The 22,758-nt window shown below is 33.4% G+C and overlaps 1 protein-coding gene across 2 annotated transcripts in view; it reads right to left on the reverse strand.

Annotated features, from left to right (window-relative positions):
- Window positions 1-22,758, reverse strand: part of Grip163 (gamma-tubulin complex component 6) — a 29,594-nt gene that overhangs the window by 2,243 nt on the left and 4,593 nt on the right. For both annotated transcript variants that reach the window (XM_080175284.1, XM_080175283.1), the window contains exons 9-38: window positions 22,616-22,684; window positions 21,277-21,363; window positions 20,162-20,231; window positions 19,849-19,993; window positions 19,454-19,577; window positions 18,962-19,059; window positions 18,423-18,591; window positions 17,789-17,922; window positions 16,999-17,098; window positions 16,336-16,409; window positions 12,221-12,283; window positions 10,670-10,795; window positions 9,824-9,992; window positions 9,364-9,521; window positions 8,885-8,981; window positions 7,449-7,547; window positions 6,857-6,913; window positions 6,065-6,132; window positions 5,822-5,987; window positions 5,065-5,201; window positions 4,525-4,645; window positions 4,142-4,317; window positions 3,897-3,963; window positions 3,406-3,582; window positions 2,947-3,030; window positions 2,472-2,626; window positions 2,046-2,127; window positions 1,531-1,610; window positions 663-740; window positions 148-234 (exon numbers count right to left, since the gene is read on the reverse strand). In XM_080175284.1, the coding sequence (XP_080031410.1) occupies window positions 148-234; window positions 663-740; window positions 1,531-1,610; window positions 2,046-2,127; window positions 2,472-2,626; window positions 2,947-3,030; window positions 3,406-3,582; window positions 3,897-3,963; window positions 4,142-4,317; window positions 4,525-4,645; window positions 5,065-5,201; window positions 5,822-5,987; window positions 6,065-6,132; window positions 6,857-6,913; window positions 7,449-7,547; window positions 8,885-8,981; window positions 9,364-9,521; window positions 9,824-9,992; window positions 10,670-10,795; window positions 12,221-12,283; window positions 16,336-16,409; window positions 16,999-17,098; window positions 17,789-17,922; window positions 18,423-18,591; window positions 18,962-19,059; window positions 19,454-19,577; window positions 19,849-19,993; window positions 20,162-20,231; window positions 21,277-21,363; window positions 22,616-22,684 (3,317 nt within the window). The remainder of the gene's footprint in view (window positions 1-147; window positions 235-662; window positions 741-1,530; window positions 1,611-2,045; window positions 2,128-2,471; window positions 2,627-2,946; window positions 3,031-3,405; window positions 3,583-3,896; window positions 3,964-4,141; window positions 4,318-4,524; window positions 4,646-5,064; window positions 5,202-5,821; window positions 5,988-6,064; window positions 6,133-6,856; window positions 6,914-7,448; window positions 7,548-8,884; window positions 8,982-9,363; window positions 9,522-9,823; window positions 9,993-10,669; window positions 10,796-12,220; window positions 12,284-16,335; window positions 16,410-16,998; window positions 17,099-17,788; window positions 17,923-18,422; window positions 18,592-18,961; window positions 19,060-19,453; window positions 19,578-19,848; window positions 19,994-20,161; window positions 20,232-21,276; window positions 21,364-22,615; window positions 22,685-22,758) is intronic.

Consider the following 22,758-nt stretch of genomic DNA (forward strand, 5'->3'; position numbering starts at 1 on the left):
TAGATCCAATTATACAAGAGAGATTACAAAAAGAATTAGGTTGATAACTATAAAAACAAGCCCAACAATCCAGGGCAAAATTTGGTACTGAATTTTCATTTCCTATAAGTGTACTGTACAAACTCCCCCCCCCCTCACTAAACTTACTTGCTAGTGCGTTCAAAAGCTGCATATTGTTTGATTATTTGGTCCCACAGTTGTTGATCCCCTGGCTCTCTCCAGGTACATACCAAACTAAATTAGAAATTCAAATAGATGCAGATTTAATATACGTGGATACTAGGAGAGGATAAAACTAGTCAATTTAGTTAACTTGGAACTCATTTATTAGTCAGTTCGTTCATCCAGTAGGAAGGGAGGTGATGGGTAAAGAAGTTGCGTGATTGCATTGCAACTGTAAAATTGAGAATTAAATTTGAAATCTCACCCCCGCAACTTAGCTACTACACCCCAAAACATACTGTTTTATCAAAGGAATACTCTATTTTATTTATCTAAGTAGAGATCTCGTAACCTTTGTATCTTTGTAACCTCTTTCCAGAAACTAAATATACATTTGTTGGTTTCTATAATGTTTTCAAGTGTCTCTAATATCAGGTTTACAAGATCTCTGCAAAATTCAACCCCCCCTCCCCCCCCCCTTCATTATTTTAAATCTTTACCTGGTGAATTTGTTGATGGCCTGGAAAATCATCTTGATAAACTTCATGACAGGCGCAGCTTTTTGATTCAATAAACACCTTAAAAAATATAGGATTTCCAATTTGAAATATCTAATGTTGTTCACACCTAATTTTATATCTTCTCATTATTATCACTGAGTTATTTTACTTGGAGTCATTTGAGACCTTGTTTTTTTTTAATTTATAAAAAGAAAGAAGCACACAAGATATTATTAGTATGTCATATCGATTCAACAGTAACCCCCCCCCCCCCTCCCCCCGTTTTCATAATGGTAAATTAAAGAAGAATAAGGGGGGGGGGGAAGTTTTGACACATTTGCGTAAACAGGGAGTATAGGCTTTATCTTTGGACTGAGAGTATAGGTTATTAGGGATAAAATCATTCTTATATGATGAATTTTCCCAAGTTTTAAGATTTTTTGGATAGGCCTCCAGGTTCCGGAGCTCCAGGCCTCCAGGTCCTCTCTGTACAGGTAAAAATCAAAAAAATTTTTTTTTGAAGAGTTAGAAGTCAACTTATGAAACAAAATATGCGTTTTTTTTCTTCAAATATGTGAATAACATTCAAAAATATGCATATTTTGTTTCATAGGTTGACTTCTAACTCTTCAAAAAAAAAATTATTTTTTTTAATTTTTACCTGTACAGAGAGGACCTGGAGGCCTGGAGCTCCGGAACCTGGAGGCCTATCCAAAAAATCTTAAAACTTGGGAAAATTCATCATATAAGAATGATTTTATCCCTAATAACCTATCCTCTCAGTCCAAAGATAAAGCCTATACTCCCTGTTTACGCAAATGTGTCAAAACTTCCCCCCCCCCCCCTTAATTAAAATTGAAAAAGATACCTGAACAAGACTCTATTGAGATACTTGTTGTGCCATATTATCAATTCATCCAAGTTTGTCACTTTGTTATGCAGATTTTCCTTAAAAAAAAAATTACGTACAAAATATGTAAAAAAAAGTAAAGCAAGAGAGATAAAAAATTTCTCCATCTTAAGGATGGATAATTTTTTATTATTTGCCAATTTTTAAAATTGTACTTCAGCTGAAATATAAATGTGACTAAAGTAACAGGATCTCTGTCTCTTTGTCTGTGTTTACCGAAGGATCTCGCTAACCGCTAAACCGCTATGGCTCTGCTTTAAAGTGTAGCTCCTTATAAGTCCTGAAATGGTCTATAGCTATTTTGGGGGGAGGTACCACCACCGTCCCAAGAGTAATCTAATAAAACAAAAAAAAATAACTAACCCCATCTAGCGGTGAAAAAATATTTTTTTTGTAAAAAGCTGATCCTAACATAGATTGAAAAGAAAACATTTTACATGCCCCTAGAGGCCTCTAGCAACTTCACAACCAACCTGAAATTCAATCCACGAAACTTCTAGGACTTGTGATGTCACATAGGAATGAAGATTTCTTACAAAATTTAACATCTCATGTCTTAAAAAATAAGAATTACATCAAGCTATATTTACTAAGCTTTTCAAAGAAGCTAAATGAAATTGTCAAAAAATATTTAATTAGCTATTTATTGCTTCGATTATAGACAGCTTTCCGTAGTATTAAAATTCTATAATTTTTATTCTAATATTCGTGGAAAAATATCTGTAATTCGATGAAATACATTATTTTTTAGTATGGCTGAGATCCGGTTCTAATCCACGGGTTATTAATCGGATTCTAAGCCATACTAAAAATACTATTACATTTTTTTCAGTTTTATGTAGGGCTTTTGCGATATGTGTTATTTCAAATTTAGATAGACAGTGTTTATAAATGATTACCTCATAATATTTAATCTATGTTGTTGGAAATTGGAAGATTTTCTTTGGTGTCTCAAGACTAGATTCTGATGACCCCAATCCAATTCCAAACTAACAAGGCAGGTTCTAATGTTGACCATAAATTCAAGCACACTTGAGTACTTGCTTAATACCTCCTAATACAAAATAATATTTAAGTTCTCTTTATAGATTGATATTTTATTTAGGTAAACATAAAAATATTAATGAAGCTTTTTTTCTCCTAAGGAGGTTGAAAAAATGGAAAAATGTTTAAGTATCCTTTATTTTGTTCATTATTTCGCCAACCCCACATATTTTTCTTGTTTTTTCCCAAGTAGTAAAAAAAATGTTTTCAGGACTGTTTATTTCTTCATCCCCCCCCCCCCCCTCCTACATATTTTCGACCCCCCCCCCCCCTAAGCAGGGTATCCCATGCAGAATATACAACCCTGAACAGTTGTTTATTATTGTTTACCTGTGTTAATAAAATATTACACGGCCAGCTGACTCTATAGCCAAGACTCAAACCAGGAATGCACAAGTTGTAATCAGACTTGTCCTAAATTTTATATTTTATATTCATATTTGAATAAAAATCAGAAACAGTCAATTCATGCAAGAAATTGTACATTAGTTTAAAGAAGCCTAAATGTTTCTTAAAAAAGCAGAAAATTGTTATCCTTCTTGGAGACCAATGTGTTAGAGATTCTTGAGACCATACAAATGACGAGAAAGCATTAAAAAAGATTTAAGTTGATGGAAAAGTTCAATATATAATATATATGTGCTCCTTTAAAAAGACAAAAATAACTCTTTCATTATGCAATAAGACGCATCTTAAAAATCGATTAAAAAGATCTTTTGTTATAGACTTGTATATAAACACCTATATACATTCCACCATTTTATATAAATATTTAATTACTTATCTTACCTTTAAAGCAAAAGTAAGGTTCCAAGCCAATGGATCATGTGCTCCCTCCTGCGAGGCTGCTATGGCGGCCTCCAGGACTCTGTTTAAAGAACCTGGACACAACAAGGCGGGTACCGGAGCATTTTCCACCAGGTGCTGGCGCAATTCCCCGGCTAATTCAGCCGCTGGATTTAACTCCTAAATAAAACGTAGAAAATAATATTGTACCTAACTGTTACTATACCAAGTTTAAAATCGAAAGCCAAGATTTAACATGCCTAAAATAGAACGCATTGTACATCGGGATAAACGGACATACTGACCGTAAATGTATAAAAACGCCTATTTTAAAACATTAGGTACTACTTTTTATTAAACTTCTAAAAGTTAGAATTAAGGTGGTCCAAAAATAAGGTTAGACACTGACAGATTTCAACATATAAAACATAAATAACAGGGCAAGGATTTAAAAATAAAAAAAACAAGGTAGATTTTCAAAAGTAAAACATTACCTTTCCAAGCATACACATTGAGATGACCAGCTGCCGACCAAATTCACCATCCGCCAAAAATAAATATCTAAATTTAAATAAAATAAATAAAAGCAATTTTATAAATTTTTTAAACATAAATTATGTCTGCAACAAAAACTTTTCTATGAAGTAATATGTTTCTCTTGGAGCTATGCTATTAGATAGTTAAATATGAAAACAGGATATAGCAATAGATAAAAATATTCCAAATTTTACACCCATACCTTCGCAAAGCAATCAGATGATCCTCAAGTTTATAATCAACCAGTAGTTGAGAAAGTAACGCGGCATCCACAAGCTTCTGTTGCGCGCGCAGAGGCACTAGGATGGAGTTCTGTAGGATTAGACTCAATGGTGGGAATGTTGTTGTTTCCAAGATCGGTAGAGTTGTATCGATTTCCTAGAAAAAAATGAAAAAGATATATTATGACTAATGTAAAATATTTCACAAAAATTAATCAAATTGACAGCATGTTATATTCTACATATCGATTAAGCGGTTAGCGAGATCCTTTGGTACACACACAGACAGACAGATTATACATCCTCCTGTTACTTTTATTTAATGATTCATGATACTCTGTAAAAGAATCTTATATAAATGTACCTGTTTTGAAGGTTGTTTTAGCTCCGGGAATGATTTAGTGTAGGGTAAAGGTTTTCCAGTTATTTTTAACTGGATGTCTGTCCTCTTAAATTCTATCTTTTCAGCCTCAGACGTGAAATATCTAAAAAAATATTCAAATTCCAAATTGGAAACTTCATTTTCCATAAAATATATGAGTCTTATTTAATAAATTCACAATTTTAGGCAAATTTTAACGTCAGAACAGAAACAAGGATGAAAACAACCATAAAAGCGTAGCTCAATAATCAAACAAGACAACGAGCATTAACAAGTAAAGATCCTAATTGTTGATTTATTTACATTAAGACTTAGTTAAAGTTATTATGCTTTTATAAAACATTATTCTTTATCTTTTTAGGAGTCACCATTTCAAATATCAAATTAATTTCAAGTTAAAGTAAGAAACAAAAAAAGTAATTTTTATTTTCAAAATGAACATACAAACTTTTTTTTGTAATTATACCTAACTTTTATTGGAACCCTTATATGCTAGAATATGATTTATAATATAAAAGATACCTTTGTGGATATAAAATCCTTTCTATCTGTTGTGAGTGCCTCCTTGACTTAGCTGTTGGAGAATTTGGGGAGTCAACACCATCCTCGGTTCCAGACATGTTCCCATTCTTATCAGGATATTCGGTTGTGTAGCCATCCTATTATATAGAGCAGTAAGGTTTTTGGTTTGACGCTTAAGATCTTAAGTTTAGGGAAGCTTTGCGATGTGACGTAATTCCAGGATGGTTTCAGACTATTTTTACGTCGGTACTTTCCCTAAAATTGCCTATCGGGTGACTGGAGCCACCCCTATTCTTAAATAATTTAAGGAGAGGGTAGTTTTTTAGGTGGGCGGGCTAAATCTTCGAGGCAGTTATTTCCCAATCAAACATAGCCTTATCTAGACTGAAGTAATAAGGAAAGAAACAAAAGAACTAATCTCTCCTCCTTATTTTTTTTTACTTATTTTAAAAATAGAGGGTGGGGGTCAGGGGGCTATGTGCTCAACAAGGCACTTTTAAAGAAAACGCCTTTTATTCCACATTTGAAAATCAGAGAGAAAAGTTTAGTAAACAATACCATAGCTTCATTATTGTATAAAATATTTTTTTATAGGAAATCTAAAACAACCCAAACACTTCTCAATACAAAAGATGTCACTAAGAGTTAAATTTATAAGCAAATTAATATCATTCTAATTTTACTTGAAACTAAGAATACTAATTTTGCTTAGTAAATAATTCTTTTATTAAGTTTGATACTAAAACTAGAACACTACCTGATATAAATAATCAGCAATAGATGATTTCCTCTGATTCAAAATATGCGGCACAGTGTCCAGTTTTCTATCTGGGAATGGTGACAGCTGCGTGGAGGGTTTTCTTTTCTTGAATTTATTACAATTTTCCAGTTGTTTGTATTCCACTGCTTCACAAATTAATGTCCTTTAATAATGGAGAAAACATTATTATTTAGTGTTTGCAGGGATATCATTTTAATAGGATATAACAGCTTAACAAACCTTATTTGTATTGGAAGTTGTAGATACGGTTGTGATTTTATTATTTCCATGACGTCAGCGGTGCTTTCCTTAAAACAAAACAGAATTTTATTATCCCAAATACCAAAGCATAAATTTTACAAATAAAAATATTTGTAAAAATGTTGAATTTTGACAGTTAATTAAATGTACGAATATATCTTTGCCGAGGTTAATTAACTTTGCCAAAAAAAAACATCCAGCTATTTTCTGCTGTTTGGATAGACGGAGTCCCTTGAAAAATCTATAAATGCTTAGTAAAATAAAAATAACTTATTTAAACAGCAAAAATAGCCAAATGTCTTGACAAAAAAAAATGTAATAGATGTCCTTTTGCAAGGATATTAAAAAATAGTTATGACATTTATCTTTAATAGGAGCCGAGAATAACACATTTTCTCATAGAACTTACGAAAATACAATGATCATTGAATATAAGAATACTCGCAACGGCGTTATACAGCCTTCTATTTTGAATAGCAGCTGAGAAATGATGATTCTCAAATGCATCTTCTTTCCAGTTTCATGGGCATAAATTCAAAATCAATCAGTGCAGGAATAAGGTTTAAATAAATAAATCTAAAATAATATTTGGGGAGCAGATGAAAAGGTCACCCAATTTCATTACGTGTTGGCCCCCAAACGACAACTGAAATTACATATTATTTAGGTTTCGTGATTTTTTTTCCAAATTAAATTCGTTGTTGGTATAAGCTGCAATCAGTAGCTTTACAACTAAAGCTAGCTAAGTGATATAGTTTTGCTTATTCATACCTTTGTAGGTGATTCATATTTGTCCAAGGTGTCCAACCCCAGTTCTATTCTATTGCCCTGTAAATGTTTAGGGTTACAAAATATTTCTATATTATAATTTTGTTTTCAGTATGGCTTCGGAACCAAATAATATCCGTTGGATTAGAACCTGTCCTAAGTCATACAGAAAAATCATGAATATCAATGTATTACAGACAATTTTATATGAATATGAATATTAAAACCATAAATCAATAACAGTTTTTATAGCAAAAGAATTCGGCCCCTCGGGGCTAAAAAATCTTGTTTTTATTATATAATTTTTTATTTTAATATCCACGAAAAGTTGTCTATAATTCGATGTGAATTCTATTTAAAAATTTGGAACTTAATAAGATTTATGTACATTTAAGAATTTAAAGGTACAATTTATATTAGTGTACCTTTGACATAGGTCCATGGAAGATTTTTAACATCTTTTAAGAGACGGGTCCTTAACCTTACCAAGAGAAGTTGACACTAGATAAGCACAAAAGTAACTTCCTCCCCCTCAAAACTTTAATGTGATTCTAGATGATTCTATGATCTTATATATATATTTGAGTAACCCTGCCTGTGAGTCTGTACAAACAATGATATAATTGCCCTCTTGGTCTGCTTCTAAGGACACGCCCTTGATCTCGGTTACAATCCCGTCGCCAGATATCAGTTCCTTAATATTATAACACTGTTAATAAGAAAATTTTGGTGCTTTCCCATAAGTGACCGGTTGAGTACTGATTACCCCTCTCCTATAATTCTTGAAATAACTTGAAACATGGTGAAGAGGGTGATTTTTCCCATGTCTAACCCCTGTGGGGTGGTTCTAGCCCTGTACCCAATTTACCCTAACCTAACCTAACAAATAAATGAGAAACTATTACCTTACTTTCAATTTATTTAAAATAAAGGGAGCTGGAGGGGTATTTTGTGTGATACCCTAAAATATTTTTACTACTTTGGTAAGGGAATTTTTTTTAGATAGATCTATTTCCTTTGATAAAAAGTTGTTTTTATTTTTATTCCTTTTAACCCATTAGTGCCGAACCGGGTTTTAAAACCCGGTGCCAGAAAATGTAAAAAAAACCGGTTTTCGGCTTCATAATTGCATCATTCTCAGTATGAATCCCCCCTCTACTACCCTGGCTTTCATTTCCCCCTGGAGCAGGTAGTTTGAAAATCATGAAAATTCAAAATACCCCATCTAACTTTTTTGTTTTTATAGTAAAGTCGCTGATTTTTTTCGTTAAATCTAAAGTTTATTGACAAGTACATCTATTTGTGAATTCGTTTTATTTAAATTATTATTTTTTATATGATTTTTTTATCGTTTTTTTACGCCCTATATAGGCCCGGTTCGGCATTTCCATTTTGAGTCTGAAATTTTTATTACCCGGTTTCACTAATAGATCTTTTTTGACAACAACAACAAAACAGGGTTTTTTACCCGAAATCGCCGGCTAAACACGAAATTTGAAATAAATCGCTTCGTATTATACTTGTAGCTCTTTAGATTACATGAGGTTGTGTAGTTTTCAATTACGGATCGTATCAAAGTTCTAAAAAGTGTTCATCTCACTTTTGGCGTTCAAAAATTACATTTTTCGATTTTTGGTCAAAATAACCGGGTTTATACAGGTCAACCGGGTTTTAAAACTGGGGGAAAGCACCAAAAACGGGTGTTAATGCCTGGTTGGTATTTATGGCCAAGCCGAACCGGTTTTTTTGCAACTTTCCTGTGCACGCCACTAGAGCAAAACAAAAAAATACGAATTCCGTTTTGACCATTATAAAGCTTCCCTGAAACTTACAGCTCGATCGGCCCATAAAAGTGGCGCTCGGCACTAATGGGTTAATATTAAGGTTTGTATTGGCCCTAAATAGATTTAAGGCTATTCTTTTCCTTTTTCTACTTCCTTTAAATTTTTGCTTATATTAAAACAAATTAAAAGTCTAAGTGTTGCGGATCAAGGTTTATTACTTAATGATTAAAAAAATACAACATCTTACCTCTTCAATTAATCCATGGTTGGTATTCAAAGGATATTTAATTTTTGCCAATCTGTTGAGTTCTTCTTCATGTAATTCTTTGTGTAATAACATTCTCCTGAAAGAAAGATATCAAAATCGGGGATCTAAAGGGATGAGACATGGCCGATAAATTGATGTCCATCCCCATTGATGATACAAAAATTACACCTTTCTGTAGATTGCAAATAATGGCTGAAGCGTTAGGACACTAAACTTAACCAATCAATGTTCATTTAAGTTCTCAAATTTTCAAGTCACCAAATATGAAAACGTAATTATAATACTTTGGGGACTAGTGTAAAAAACAGCCAAATATCCCCTGCCTCCCTATATAAAATTCTTAATTAGTGTATTTTTGACTTCATTGTAGCATTTGATCTTTTTTAAGCTTAAAAGGTTTGAAATCTATTTATTTGAAATAATAAATTTTTGTCTTAATAGGTAATAAATGCCCTTACCTATATTTGTAAGAAGGATTATTTCTCCTAAGCCGCCAGTCTGCCCGCCTTTCTCTGTCTTCCGCCTCGCGTTCCAGCCGCTCATAAAATTGGCGGATTCTTTCCATTTCCTCTTTTTCCCGCCGTTTCGCCTCTTCGGCAATTTTATCCGCCTCCTCCTTTAAATAACAAGGATGAGAAATTTAGTGAACTTCTAAATAAATATATAAATGATAGGTGGCAGGATAATCTCAAAATTTAAGCAGCAAACCATTATAAGTATTGGATATCAAATGTATCACAAAATACCAATCAATTTTTAAAATAGAAGACAGTTTAAATGTGGAGATCATATAAAACGAAGTACATTTAAACACACGTTAGAAAGCTAAAAAATCATATACCTATAGTTTTAGGATGTTTCTAAATGTACTGGATACTTGGTTTACTGGATATCCACATATACTATCTATCTATCAACCTGAATAAGTTCCTCTTCTCTTCTTCGCTTCTTTCTATCTTCCTCTTTCTTCAGCTTGCTCTGTTCCATTTGCAATAATATTTCATCGTGTCTTTCTTTCTGTTTTCTCCTCTTTTCTTTCTCTTTTTCTTCCTTCTCCAGACGTAATCTCTCTAATTCCTCATTATTCCTAAAATACGCAGATCTATATTCTTCCTACTTTTAGACTAAGAAGAAGAAGATCTTAATGGACAAGATGATAACCCTTATAATGTATCTAATGAAGACAATAAGCTGCAAGAGCTTAGATTTATCAAGACTATAGCCAGCTGCCAATATAAGAAGAATCAGCAGCTGCCAAGATTAATATGTCGTTAATGCAATGTTGTCAGATTTATGTTTATTGATAATGCATGACTGGATCTAATTGGATGATTGTTTCAGAGTGATCAAGCCTGTTATACCGCAAAGGTGAGCCACTTCTTTATGATAAAAAAGTTTAAAAAATCTAAATACTAATTTAATAGTAATAGGATTTTTATCTGTCTGCAGCTTAAGATCTCACTATCCGCTAAACAGATATGGTTTTCCTTTACAGTCAAGTTCTTATAAAATACATAGGTAGAGAGAATTCTAGTTTGAAGGATGGTACCTACAAAAATTACCCTACATATTTTTTTTTTGGAACTAAAATTGGAAGTGGAGGGTCGACGTATCACTAACCGAGCTTACCCCAAAGGCCCCTAAAAGCCTGTAGAGCCGTAGCCATTAGTGTTTTTTTAGCAACTTTTAGTCTCTTAATTGGGACGACATAGAGGGTGGTGCATCCTACCTGTTTTACATTAGAAAATAATAATACTTTTCTACCTTTGAATAACAAGTTTAGCCTGTTCTATCTCATCTCTCTTCTGTTTCTCTCTTCTTTGTTGCCAGCTCTGCGCCTCGTCCTTGGTTCTTTTCTCAACAGTTGATGTATATTTGTCCACATTAATCCTTTAAAAAAAGTAATTATTAGGTATTCTTTCGCTTCATTTTAATATCTGAATAAAACTTTCTAAAATACGATGCGATAAATATCTATTATTTGCGCATGGGCAATGTTACTATTCATTATGAATGACTGAAAAAACACCCCCTTTGGGTTTGTTTTAAAGGGGATGTCAAAATCCCCCCCCCCCCTCCCCACTGACTAAGACGTTATTATAGATATCCATAGAGAAAATAATAAAAGAGAGAAATCGAGGTATTTGAAGGACTAAAATAGGCAGTGGGCCTAGAGGCCTATATTGAGCAATTGCCGCGCTGAATTTTAAATGTAATTCCACCACTTTTCAAAATGGGAATATCTTAAAATTAAATATAATTTCAAGACAATAATAGTTGCTGTTTGAAGCATAAATCTAATTTTTAATGGATTATATAGAAATATTTTGAATTATCATCTATTCTGATGAAACCTAATGAAAGAATATAAAATTATCATTATTAATTTTTCATGACTTTGCTACTGACTTTAATCATAACACTCATTATCAGCTTATAAGATTTATATTGCAGTCTATCTAACTTATATTTTTTAATAAATAAACGTTTTTACAAATTTAATATGAACATTTGATTGTAAATTATCATAATCAGTTTTTCAGTGCCATCTAGCTTTGGATATAGAACTAGAATATCAAAGCGTTCATCAATTTTAATTTTGCCTGTATTTTTCTTGTTTTGGATTTTTGTCACTAAAGGGCCAAACCCTGAGGGGTAAATAACATCACTTGAAAATGTTAAAAATATTGTAAAAACGAGTATTGTCTGAGAAAGAACATAGATAGCATTACAGATTATTCACTTATTTAGATTATTCAGTTATGAAATTTTTTATTTAATATTTAGCCTTAGTTTTAATGTATGTCTTTGAAGTAGACAACTAGCGAACCTGGTGGCTGAGAGCTAAACTATTAATTTTTTATTAGTAAACATTTAAAAGTTTTATCATGTTAATTAGATTTAAATATTACATTTAGGCTAATTTGAAAAAAAATAAATTTTTGATCATAAAAGGTGAACCCTCCTATTTTTAAACTAGGCGAAACATACTTTTCTGCTGCACTAAGACCGTCCGCGGCTGTTTGTTTTTTAAGATTCTAAATCAAATTGTATTTTAAATATTTTCTTAAATTTTTTTTAAAACATAATAAATTACAGAAAAATTATAATAATTAATAAGATAAATTTTTTTTTATTTTTTTTACATATATAGAATAGGTTATGATTAAGATGCAAAAAGCCGCGGACGGTTTAGATAAATAGCAGACAAATTATTTTAGTAGGGGGGAAGTAATATTTTACAATGAAATTGGGGTGAGTATTCATCCTCTTATCCTTTTTCCTTATGTAGATATCCAACGACTAAATATTTACCTTAGATTATTTTGTTCATCGTTTGTTACTGCAAGCATAAAATTTGGCTGGATTTCACGAAATCTATGAAAAAAAAAGTTTTATTTATCATAAATGAATATTATTAATATATTAGGAAATAACGATTGACAAAGTTTCACGAAAAACACATTTGGATTTTTATGTACCTAATGACTAATGATTAAATTTTTTTTTGAAGGGGGGGCCGGGGGCGATAAGGGATTTAAATCCTGATGCAATGTCAAGATATTCTACAGACTGGCCAGCCAATTTTGAAAATAAAAAACGTACATAACGTACACAAAAAAAATACGTTACGTACATAAAAAAAGTAAAAAAACGTACAAAAAACGTACATTCCTAATAAAAATAAGTTAAATAATTTCCTAGTTACCTATTATCAATACATTTAAGTCAGACACAAGATATCCTCTTACTCTATTTAAAAGAACTAGCGTCTACGCTCCTAAAGGCCTCTAGGGGCACTTGAGGAGGGGAGATTTGAATTCAATAAAAAAACATGGATGACAACATACCAGGGGTGTATATTCTACATAGGATCCCCTGCTCAGGGGGGGGGAAAAAAAATAAAAATAAGTGGTTGGAGGGAAAAAAAATGTAAAAATTAAGAAAACTGAAAACATTTTTTCCATTTCCCCCCCCTCCTTGGTGAAAAAACCAAAAAAAAATGTGTGGTAGGAGGTATAAAATAAATAAAATATAGAGTTCTTTAAATATTTTTCCATTTTCCCCCCTTCTTGTTGAGGAAAAACTAGGGGGAAAAAAAATAAAAAAAATTGTAGCAGGGGAAAAAAAATAAATCTTGTGCAGAATATACACCCCTGCAACATACGTAAGTAGCGAAGCTCAAAAGTTATTTATAGACATCTGGAAAAAAATTAACTTAAAATCAGTGAGCAATTAAAATTCATTTCTGGGGGGAGGAGGTAGTTTTTTTTCTAAAGTCAATTTTTCTTGGGATGATGGATGGTGACACTCTTCCCCAAAATAGTTATAAAACTTCCAAAAACCTATGAGAAGCTATCCTGTAAAGGAGAACCATATCGGTTCCGTGGTTAGCGAAATTCTTTGGTACAAACAAACAGACATCCTGTTATTATGTACAAAGTATATCCTATTATAAGGACCAGCGACTACGCCCTTAGAGGTCTCTATAGGAACTTGATTAGAGGGGGGGGGGGGGAGGGGAGTTGAATTAAAAACCCATTTTTTTTATTTAAAAATAAAAAGTAAAAAACAAGGATGACAACATCCTTAAGTAGCGAAGCTCAAAAGTTATGAGTGGAAATCTGGGAACTATATAAACTATAGAGTAGTGTCGTAAAAAATAAGCATTTAACTTATTTAAAATAAATCACAAAACCTTTTAAAAATATATAATAGCGTGAAAATCTATAAATAAATTCAGCCCCCCAACCAATAAGCAAATCTCAATGAAATTTAGTGGAAGTATTAAGAATGAAAACTAATACAATCCCTGAAAATTACAACCGTCTATCAGGAATATGAGTAGAGAAAATCACAAAACCTATACATCTAGGAATCGATCTAGCACTGCAACAAATAGACAAACCTTAAAGAAACTTTTTGAAAATATGTAGAATGTGAATTTATTTATTCCCTGAAAATTTCAGCCGTCTATCTTGAATAGAAGTCAAGAAAACCATGAAAAAAAGAAAACTAGGAATAGATCTTCTAGCACCCCAACCAAAAGGCAAATCTCAATGAAAATATGTAGAATGTGAACTTATTCAAACAAAAAACAGGAGCCGAGAAAATCACGTTTCTCCGATAGCATAACGGACTGACAAAGTGATTATAGAGTAGCTTCGCTAATAATTTTTTTAGTGAGGGAGGGGGGAGTAGACCACCCCCATTTCTGATTTCAATTTTAAAAAGGAAGAGAAAATAGGGGAAGGGTGGTGATTTTTTTCTAAGAGTAATTTCTCTTGGGAGGGTGGTTGTACCCTCTCCCAGGACCTATGAGAAGCTATCCTGTAAAGGAGAACCATATCGGTTTAGCGGTTAAGGAGAACCTTCGGTACAAATAAACTGACAGAGAGACATACATCCTGTTATTACGTACTAAGTATATTCTATTAAATAAAGTAGTAAGTTTTTTGTCTGATGCTTAAGATTTTCATAACTACTTCATACAGTTACCGAGATGGTTTTAGGCTATTTTTCTACCATTTTGAATACAGGTTCTTGAAGGGATATGGAAAGACAGAGAAAATAGCCTACAACCTCACAATGATCATGTCGGTTCAGCAGTTAGCGAGATTCTTCGTTACAGAAAAAAAGGATATATAGGATAAATATATCCTTATACTAAAGTAACAGGATGTTTGTCTGTCTGTGTGTACCGAAGGATCTCGCTAACCGCTGAACCGATTGGGTTCTCCTTAACAGGGTAGATTCTCATATGTCCCGGGAAGGTTTATAACTATTTTGGGGGAGGGTACCACCACCCTCCCTAGAGAAATTAAATTTTTTAAAAATTTACCAATTTTAGAAAGAGAGTTCAACGAAAAATAAACATCAAACGTAATTTTTTTTAACTTTTTCTTTTAAAATCTAAAATAAGAAATTGAAATATCAAATTCGACTCTCTCCTCCTCAAGTGCCCCTAGAGGCCTCTAGGGGCGTAGCCGCTAGTAATAGGATATAGGGTTATTTTGTCTATTGCTAAAGATCTCAGAAAATACTAGTCTTTGATACAAAGTAAATCAGTGCCTGTCTGTCTAAAGCTTAAGATCTTGGTAACCACTGAACAGATTGGGTTCTAATCATCAGGGAATATATCTACTGGTCCTGTGGTAGTTTTAGGCTATTTTCTTAGAGTGTGGGAAACCCACCCTCCAAAAAAAATCAACTACCTTTCAATTTATTTTTATAAACTAATGCAAATCAGCGGGGTGGGGGAACCCCCACCGCACCCTGGGGCGAAGCCTAAATGAAAAAAATAATCACAATCTTTTTTTATATTTTTTTTGGGACAAATTTCCATCAAACGATTCTATAAAAAGGGGGAAGAAGCCTCTAGAGGCTAGGGGCGAAGCCTCTAATCCTAGTAGAAAATAAAAAGCTTTAAGTGTCCCTCCCCCAAAGAAAAAAAAGCAAAAAACCGTCACAGGACTATTTGGTATATTCCATGAAGAGTAGATCCCAATAGGTTCAGTGGTTACTGAGATATTAAGCTTCTGATATACAGACGGACAAGCAGACGGACAGACATCATTCTACTTTGTATTATAGATAATATACTATTTTTGTAATACTTTTTGTACAAATACAAATAAATATACAAATACTTTTATACTAATATTTGATTCTTATTCTTTAAAAACTGAAGATACCAAAAAATAAGACTTCTTAATCCTAAACTGAGCACCATATGATATCTCGGAAAATTTACCCAAGTATATAAAGAATTTGAAAAAAATTATCGTAAAATCTATTAAAGGGGTAGTTGCATGAAATGCATTTAAACTTGAATTTAGTCAACTGCATATCTCTTTCAGTTCAATAGTTTAAACTAAATCTATAGGACATATATTTCAAATCCATAAATTTAAACTGTAAGTTTTAATAACATATATGCATAATTTACCTACATATTTTTGTTCTATGAAAATTTAAGATAATATTGAATTTATTTAATATAATACACCTATAGTTTTTGTTAAAATTTTCGTACAAAACATACAAATTAAATTTGCTGCTAATATTTGATTCTTATTATTTTTAAAAAAACGTAAAACGTACAAAAATACAAATTTCAAAATACGTTACGTACACATATCAAAATAACGTCCAGAACGTACACAGATTCGATGCGTAACGTACAAAACGTACAAAACGTACACTCTGGCCAGTCTGATTCTAATATTGAAGGTAGCAAGGATTGTTTATCTGAGGCTTAAGATGTCAATAACTACTCAACCGATTTTATTCTCTATTTTAGGAAAGCTTCACATAGAGCCTGTGATTGTTTTAGGCTATCTATTTTCAGATTTAAGTCTTTTTATGGTTTTAGGCTTTTTTTCTAGCCTATCTGATTCTGAATACAGAGACTAACGGTTCTATAATACCTGCCACATAAATGATGGTTTGGTGCGATGATTTTTAGCAACGATAACGATTTTCCAGTCCGAAACACTTTTTCCTAAATAATCACGACATTTTATGAATAATTTTATTTAGTGTTATTAAAAAGTTTAGGTACCTAGTGCTTTTATTCGGGGTGGGTGTGTCCGTACATAACGGATCGCACGAATCGTAAATTTAAAATCTTATAATCTTCATAGAAAATTGAAAAATTCGCACGAGGATTCATGTCACAGTTAAAAAATGTTGCAAGTTAACAACTCTATAATCGAAACAAATGAGTCCATTTATTTATCCTTTTTTAACAAAAAAATTTTATGTAAAATATTGTCCATTGAAAGTCAGGAATAAGACAATGGGCAATAAATTTATGTACATCCCCGATGATAATACACAAAATTAACTCTTCTTAGATTACAATGAGTTGTTGAATCTTTTGAACACTGAACTTAACAAACCAACCAATCATAATTCAATAAAAGTACCCAAAGTAGTCAAGCCGACAAAAAAGAAAACTATAAAACTTTGAGGACTACTTAGTGTAATAAACAGTCCAATGACCCCTCCCTCATTCATTTTAAGACAGATTTTATGTGCATCTAGATACTTTCAATACATCATTATCGCACCAGAAGACATGTTATTACCTGAATATCCGCCAGGAAAGCCGTGGCCTCTCCAGAATCATTCATCTGGGCCAGGCAGTGGGTCAGGTTCCAGTAATCTACTGTTCGATTTGCCACGTATCTAGATAGATGTATGAAGTAGGGTTGGGCCGGATATCCGGCCACACCGGATATCCGGCCATTTTCAATATCCGGCCGGATATCCGGCTCTATAATTTTTTATACTTTACACCAAAAATCTCTGCTTTTTAAAATCTTAAATGGCTATAATTTTCTTATTATTGAAGCTAGAAGAACATTTTTCTGAATAAGTTTAACTTTATGTATATAAGATTTCTGAAGAAATTTTTTTTACTACTTTAATATCTGGTGATTTCGGCCGGATATCCGGTAATTTGGCCGGATAACCGGACATTTGCCGGATATCCGGCCCAACCCTAGTATGAAGAAATACAAAAACAATGTTTAAAAATAGCGTTTTCTTATTCGTTGCTTCACAACTTTGAGGACTTAAGTAATTTTGAATGTAAGTTTGTTTCATTAAGTTAAGTGTTCAAACGTTTCAACCACTAATTTTAATCTACCGAAGGGGTAATTTTGTGTATTATCATATGGGATGTACATCAATTTATCGGCCATTGTCTTATACCTTTAACTCACTGATATTAGCCAACTGGAATTATAACTTCATTAGAGTAGGCGAGAAATCTGGGGCAATATCCAAGTTATTCTATATTCATTTTAGTTTGTTCCTGCTTCTCTGCTCAATCTCATGGAATGTCCGTAATTTAATTTAAGAAAATACAAATACCTCATATCCATTTTAAGCCCAAACTCTTTATATGACCGTTCACATTCTCCAGAAAATAGCCACCGTTTGAGAAATCTAAAGTACGGCTCAACAGCTGACTTGAACAGAGAGATCAGAATTAAAGTTTCCTTTTCCTAAACAAAATATGAAAAATAAAACAATACATAAAACATTTATACGTCAGGAAAAGAAAGGTTCGGCAGCCGCGCGTCAGCCGCCTGTAAGCCTCAAGAAAATCCACCTTTTAGACTTTTTTTAAAAAACAGCTGGTAGTCTAAACATGACTAAAATGTTGCAATTCCTCTTAAAAATTTCAAAGCACCAAAAATGGCTTTATACTTGAGGCTTGCTCGCTGCTAACATGCGGCTCCCGAGCCCAAGGGAAAAGCACTATAAACATGGAAGAGTGTGGTTTATGCAAAAATATATAAAGTATTGATACTTCATCACTTATTTCGATCAATCAGAGAACAGTTTTAGAAAAATCCGACAAAATTCACTTTTAAAACTCAAAAATAGACATAATAAATGATAAAAGTTTAACCCTCCAGTTAACATTACAGACGAAAAACAAAAGGAAAAACATAAACGGTTATTTATAGAGTAGCATCCCTTCTACAACCAGGTAATCTACCTGACATACATGAACAGAAACTTGTAGGAGAAGGGAGAGCAGTTCTATGCCGGTAGGAAGCTGAACCCAGCCCTGCGGGTCCTGCCTGACCTTACAGATGGATCCAATCATGTCCAATTGTTGAACCAAAGGCCGCACACTTTCAACTAGCTTTCCCAATGTCTGTACTCTATAGTAGATAGATATTAAGATTGTGGAGATATACAAATGTAATACAGAATTATTTACGGAAAGAAAATAAATATAATTACTAGATACAACAAAAAAAAACAATGAACAATTAAAACAAATTAAATAACTAGGTAAGGCTATTAATTCAAGAAACTGATAGCCGAAGTTTCAATCCCATACTAAAATATGATGTATCGTATCGTAAACAATTTTCCCCGATTAATAAAAGAATCGTATAAATCAATTCTAGTTTTGTTGGCCCAGGACTTCGGCACCTCGAGGCCAAAAAACTGGAATGAATCTCGTAACCATGAACGTTAAAGGACGCAAAGATAAAGATTGTGTAATTAAAGGTTGTTTTGTTGTACCTGGAGGCTATATAGATACAGGAAGAACTATGTAGATCAACATATTTATGAATTCCAGCACAAAAACCAACAACTGTGCGGCTCCAGGGTTTCTCTCTCTAATCAAAATTATTCTATTTTTTAAAGAAGTAAGGTTTTTTTCTCTGAAGATTAAGATCTTAATAACTACTGAACTGAATGAATTATCCTTTTTAGGGAAGCTACGTATAGGTCTCGACGATGATTTTAGGTTATTTTAATTTAGATAATGATTTCATAATATCATATGCAAAGAATTTCTATAATCAAGTCCTAAAAATGTATGTCCCTAGACACTATCCTGTATTTACGCAATTTTGCAACAAATTCATTTACAATTTAGTTAGGTTTATAAATATGATATTAAGTTCTTACACTCTATAAGTGTTGATATTCGTTTGTCCAACTGCCTGATACTAGAACTTTGCTTTTAAGGATGTTGTCATCTTTGTTGGGAAAACAAAAGTTGGTTACCTGAGCATTTAAAAAGTTGTATATGTGCCTGTAGATAGCTCCAACCTGCAGGTATTTCTGGCACAACGAGGCCAGGGAATCTGGAGAGAGACCCTGAATACAAAGCCCGGGGCGCATCTCAAACCTACAAACAACATTCTTTCAACAGATTAATTACGATTATATAGAGGATAGGACCGACATGTGATAAAAATAATGTTTTTGAGTGATGCTTGCTGACAACTGCATTCTGGAGAATTGATACCCCTCCCCTCTCCTAAATTATTCAAGAAATCAAAATACTTGCAGCAAAAAAAGTACTTTATATTGTGAAATACAAACAGACAGATGGACAAGTATCAATTATAGAGTAGCTGTGCTCCCAATAACGCAAATGCTGCGCTATTAAAACTTACATTTTCGTAATCTTGTTGTAAGTGAAGGACTCGGATTGTATTCCAGTTAGAAGATAACAGATGTGGGTACACAGGGTTGGTTCAGAAACCATACACAGCACAGGAATGTTTAAGTCTGGATACACAGTTTGCAGGCTTTCCATACCTGTATACAGTAATTATTCGTGTTAAAAGTTGTGAAAGGCAGTTAGACTGTTGTTATTGAACGAAAAATAACCCCCTACCCGGTAAAATTGTTTTTGATTGTATCTTAACGTAGAAAAAAAACAAATGCCTTATTTTATGTAAATAAATAATAAATTAAAAATCTTACATTTTTTCCAAAGGTTATGGACAGTCTGACCTTCTGCTTCTGAAGCAAAGGGTTTTTGTTTCTTACCAGCCTGTAAGTATGTGAGTAGCAAGTTAGTTATAGGTTTAGACAAGATTAGTTGGGTATAGTAACTTTCGTAACAACGCCTCTTAAGGGGCGTTTCGTCGTATTTTCACAGTAGCTTTTGATTAGGTTAGGCAATCGACCCGCAGGGGCTAGAAATAGGAGAAAAGCTACTGTGAAAATACGACGAAACGCCCCTTAAGAGGCGTTGTCACAAAAGGGACTATTCCCGGTTAGTTTTTATCAAATCGTCAGTCCTTTAAATACTAGTGATGGCAATCCGTCGAATTTTTGGACCGGATTCGGATTCTTAAAGAATCCGTCAAAAAAAGTGGTGGATTCCTTGCAGATTCCGGATTCTTATTTTTGGCGGATTCAGGATTAAAGCAATATTTTAAAAGGATTTAAAAATTTCTTTTAAAATTAAGTGCTTCATATGTCCTAAAAATAAATGTTCTTGGTGTTCTCACTTCCGAGAATCGAACCAGATTTTAAAAGATATTATATATAATGATGAAAATCTTTGCCTTCAAAGAGGAGGAGATGAAAGAAAAAACCCAAGACGCTAATTTTAGCCTACCAATTAAGAATCCGGAATCCGCTATTAAATACAATAACTGTCCTTTAAGATAAAGTCGTTCAAACCGCAAAAAATGACTGGAAAATCATTTCCAAGTTTGGCTCCGAAATCGATTAATATCCGCTAGATTAGATCCGGTTCTCAGCTATACTGAAAAATTATGTAGAGGATCGTGTTACAGTCAATTTTCCACAAATACAAAATAAAAACTGTAAAACTGATTTTAATCTTATGATATCCGCGGAAACCTGTATATAAAACGTTGCGATATACAACTATTCTATTACTTTTTTAGCCCAAAAATAATTGTAATAAAATGAAAAATGCAAATATTTTCATATTGATAAGCATTAAAAAAATCAATGAGTGCAAAATGTACAAAATTTGCCTTGTATTCCAAAAGGCACAAGTAGTAGGTATTCAGTCGTATAATTTTCTTTAATATAAAATTTAAAACTTGCTTCACCCTGACCTGAGGATCCTGTCCAAAATATTCCCAGGTATAAATTGGAGAGGCCTGTCCTGCCAGCACACAGTCCCATATGTCTCCTCCTTTACCCTACAAGAAAATTCCAATTTTATAAATTTTAGAACGCTAAAAAGCCTAGAACAGTTGATGAGATATTTGTCATAAACTTCCTCAAAGCCACCAAATAATAAGAAACTTTTTATTTAACTACTGACATCGCTCCTGGCCTCTAGAGGTGATACAAGTTGGGATATAATATTTAATTTTTTGGAGGATGGGGGCATTTTTTTTTACTGGGGTAAGGTTCCCCCCCTCCCCTCTAACAAAATAGCTTGAACCACCAAAACCACAAGTATCTTATTCACTGAAGAGTAAAGCCCAATCGAATATCGTGTTCTTAAGCTTTAGACAGACAGACATCGTTTCATTGTATTATTATTTGTATCTGTCTGTTTGTCTATACCTGTGGTGCCTGTATGTTGGCAGGGACAGGACTTGAATACCCTTCATCTATTTGTCTGTCTGTCTGTCTATACCTGTGGTGCCTGTATGTTGGCAGGGACAGGACTTGAATACCCTTCATCTATTTGTCTGTCTGTCTGTCTATACCTGTGGTGCCTGTATGTTGGCAGGGACAGGACTTGAATACCCTTCATCTATTTGTCTGTCTGTCTGTCTATACCTGTGGCGACTGTAAGTTGGCAGGGACAGGACTTGAATACCCTTCATCTCTTTGTCTGTCTGTCTGTCTATACCTGTGGCGACTGTAAGTTGGCAGGAACAGGACTTGAATACCCTTCATCTATTTGTCTGTCTGTCTGTCTGTCTTCTATACCTGTGGTGACTGTAAGTTGGCAGGGACAGGACTTGAATACCCTTCATCTATTTGTCTGTCTGTCTGTCTATACCTGTGGCGACTGTAAGTTTGCAGGGACAGGACTTGAATACCCTCTATCTCTTTGTCTGTCTGTCTATACCTGTGGCGACTGTAAGTTGGAAGAGACAGGAATTGAATACCCTTCATCTCTTTGTCTGACCGTCTGTCTATACCTGTGGTGACTGCAAGTTGGCAGGAACAGGACTTAAATACCCTTAATCTCTTTGTCTGTCTGTCTGTCTATACCTGTGGCGACTGTAAGTTGGAAGAGACAGGACTTGAATACCCTTCATCTCTTTGTCTGACTGTCTGTCTATACCTGTGGTGACTGCAAGTTGGAAGGGACAGGACTTGAGTACCCTTCATCTATTTGTCTGTCTGTCTGTCTATACCTGTGGCGACTGTAAGTTGGAAGGGACAGGACTTGAATACTCTTCATCTCTTTGTCTGACTGTCTGTCTATACCTGTGGTGACTGCAAGTTGGCAGGAACAGGACTTGAATACCCTTCATCTCTTTGTTCACACCCATCAAACTAAAAATGTAATTATTTTCTACATAATGCAAATAAAGAAAATTATCTTCTATGAACTTAATAGGTATAATCGT

The sequence above is a fragment of the Acartia tonsa genome, chromosome 10 (assembly GCF_053477335.1).
Source record: "Acartia tonsa isolate MP-2025a chromosome 10, ASM5347733v1, whole genome shotgun sequence".
Lineage (NCBI taxonomy): Eukaryota > Metazoa > Arthropoda > Copepoda > Calanoida > Acartiidae > Acartia > Acartia tonsa.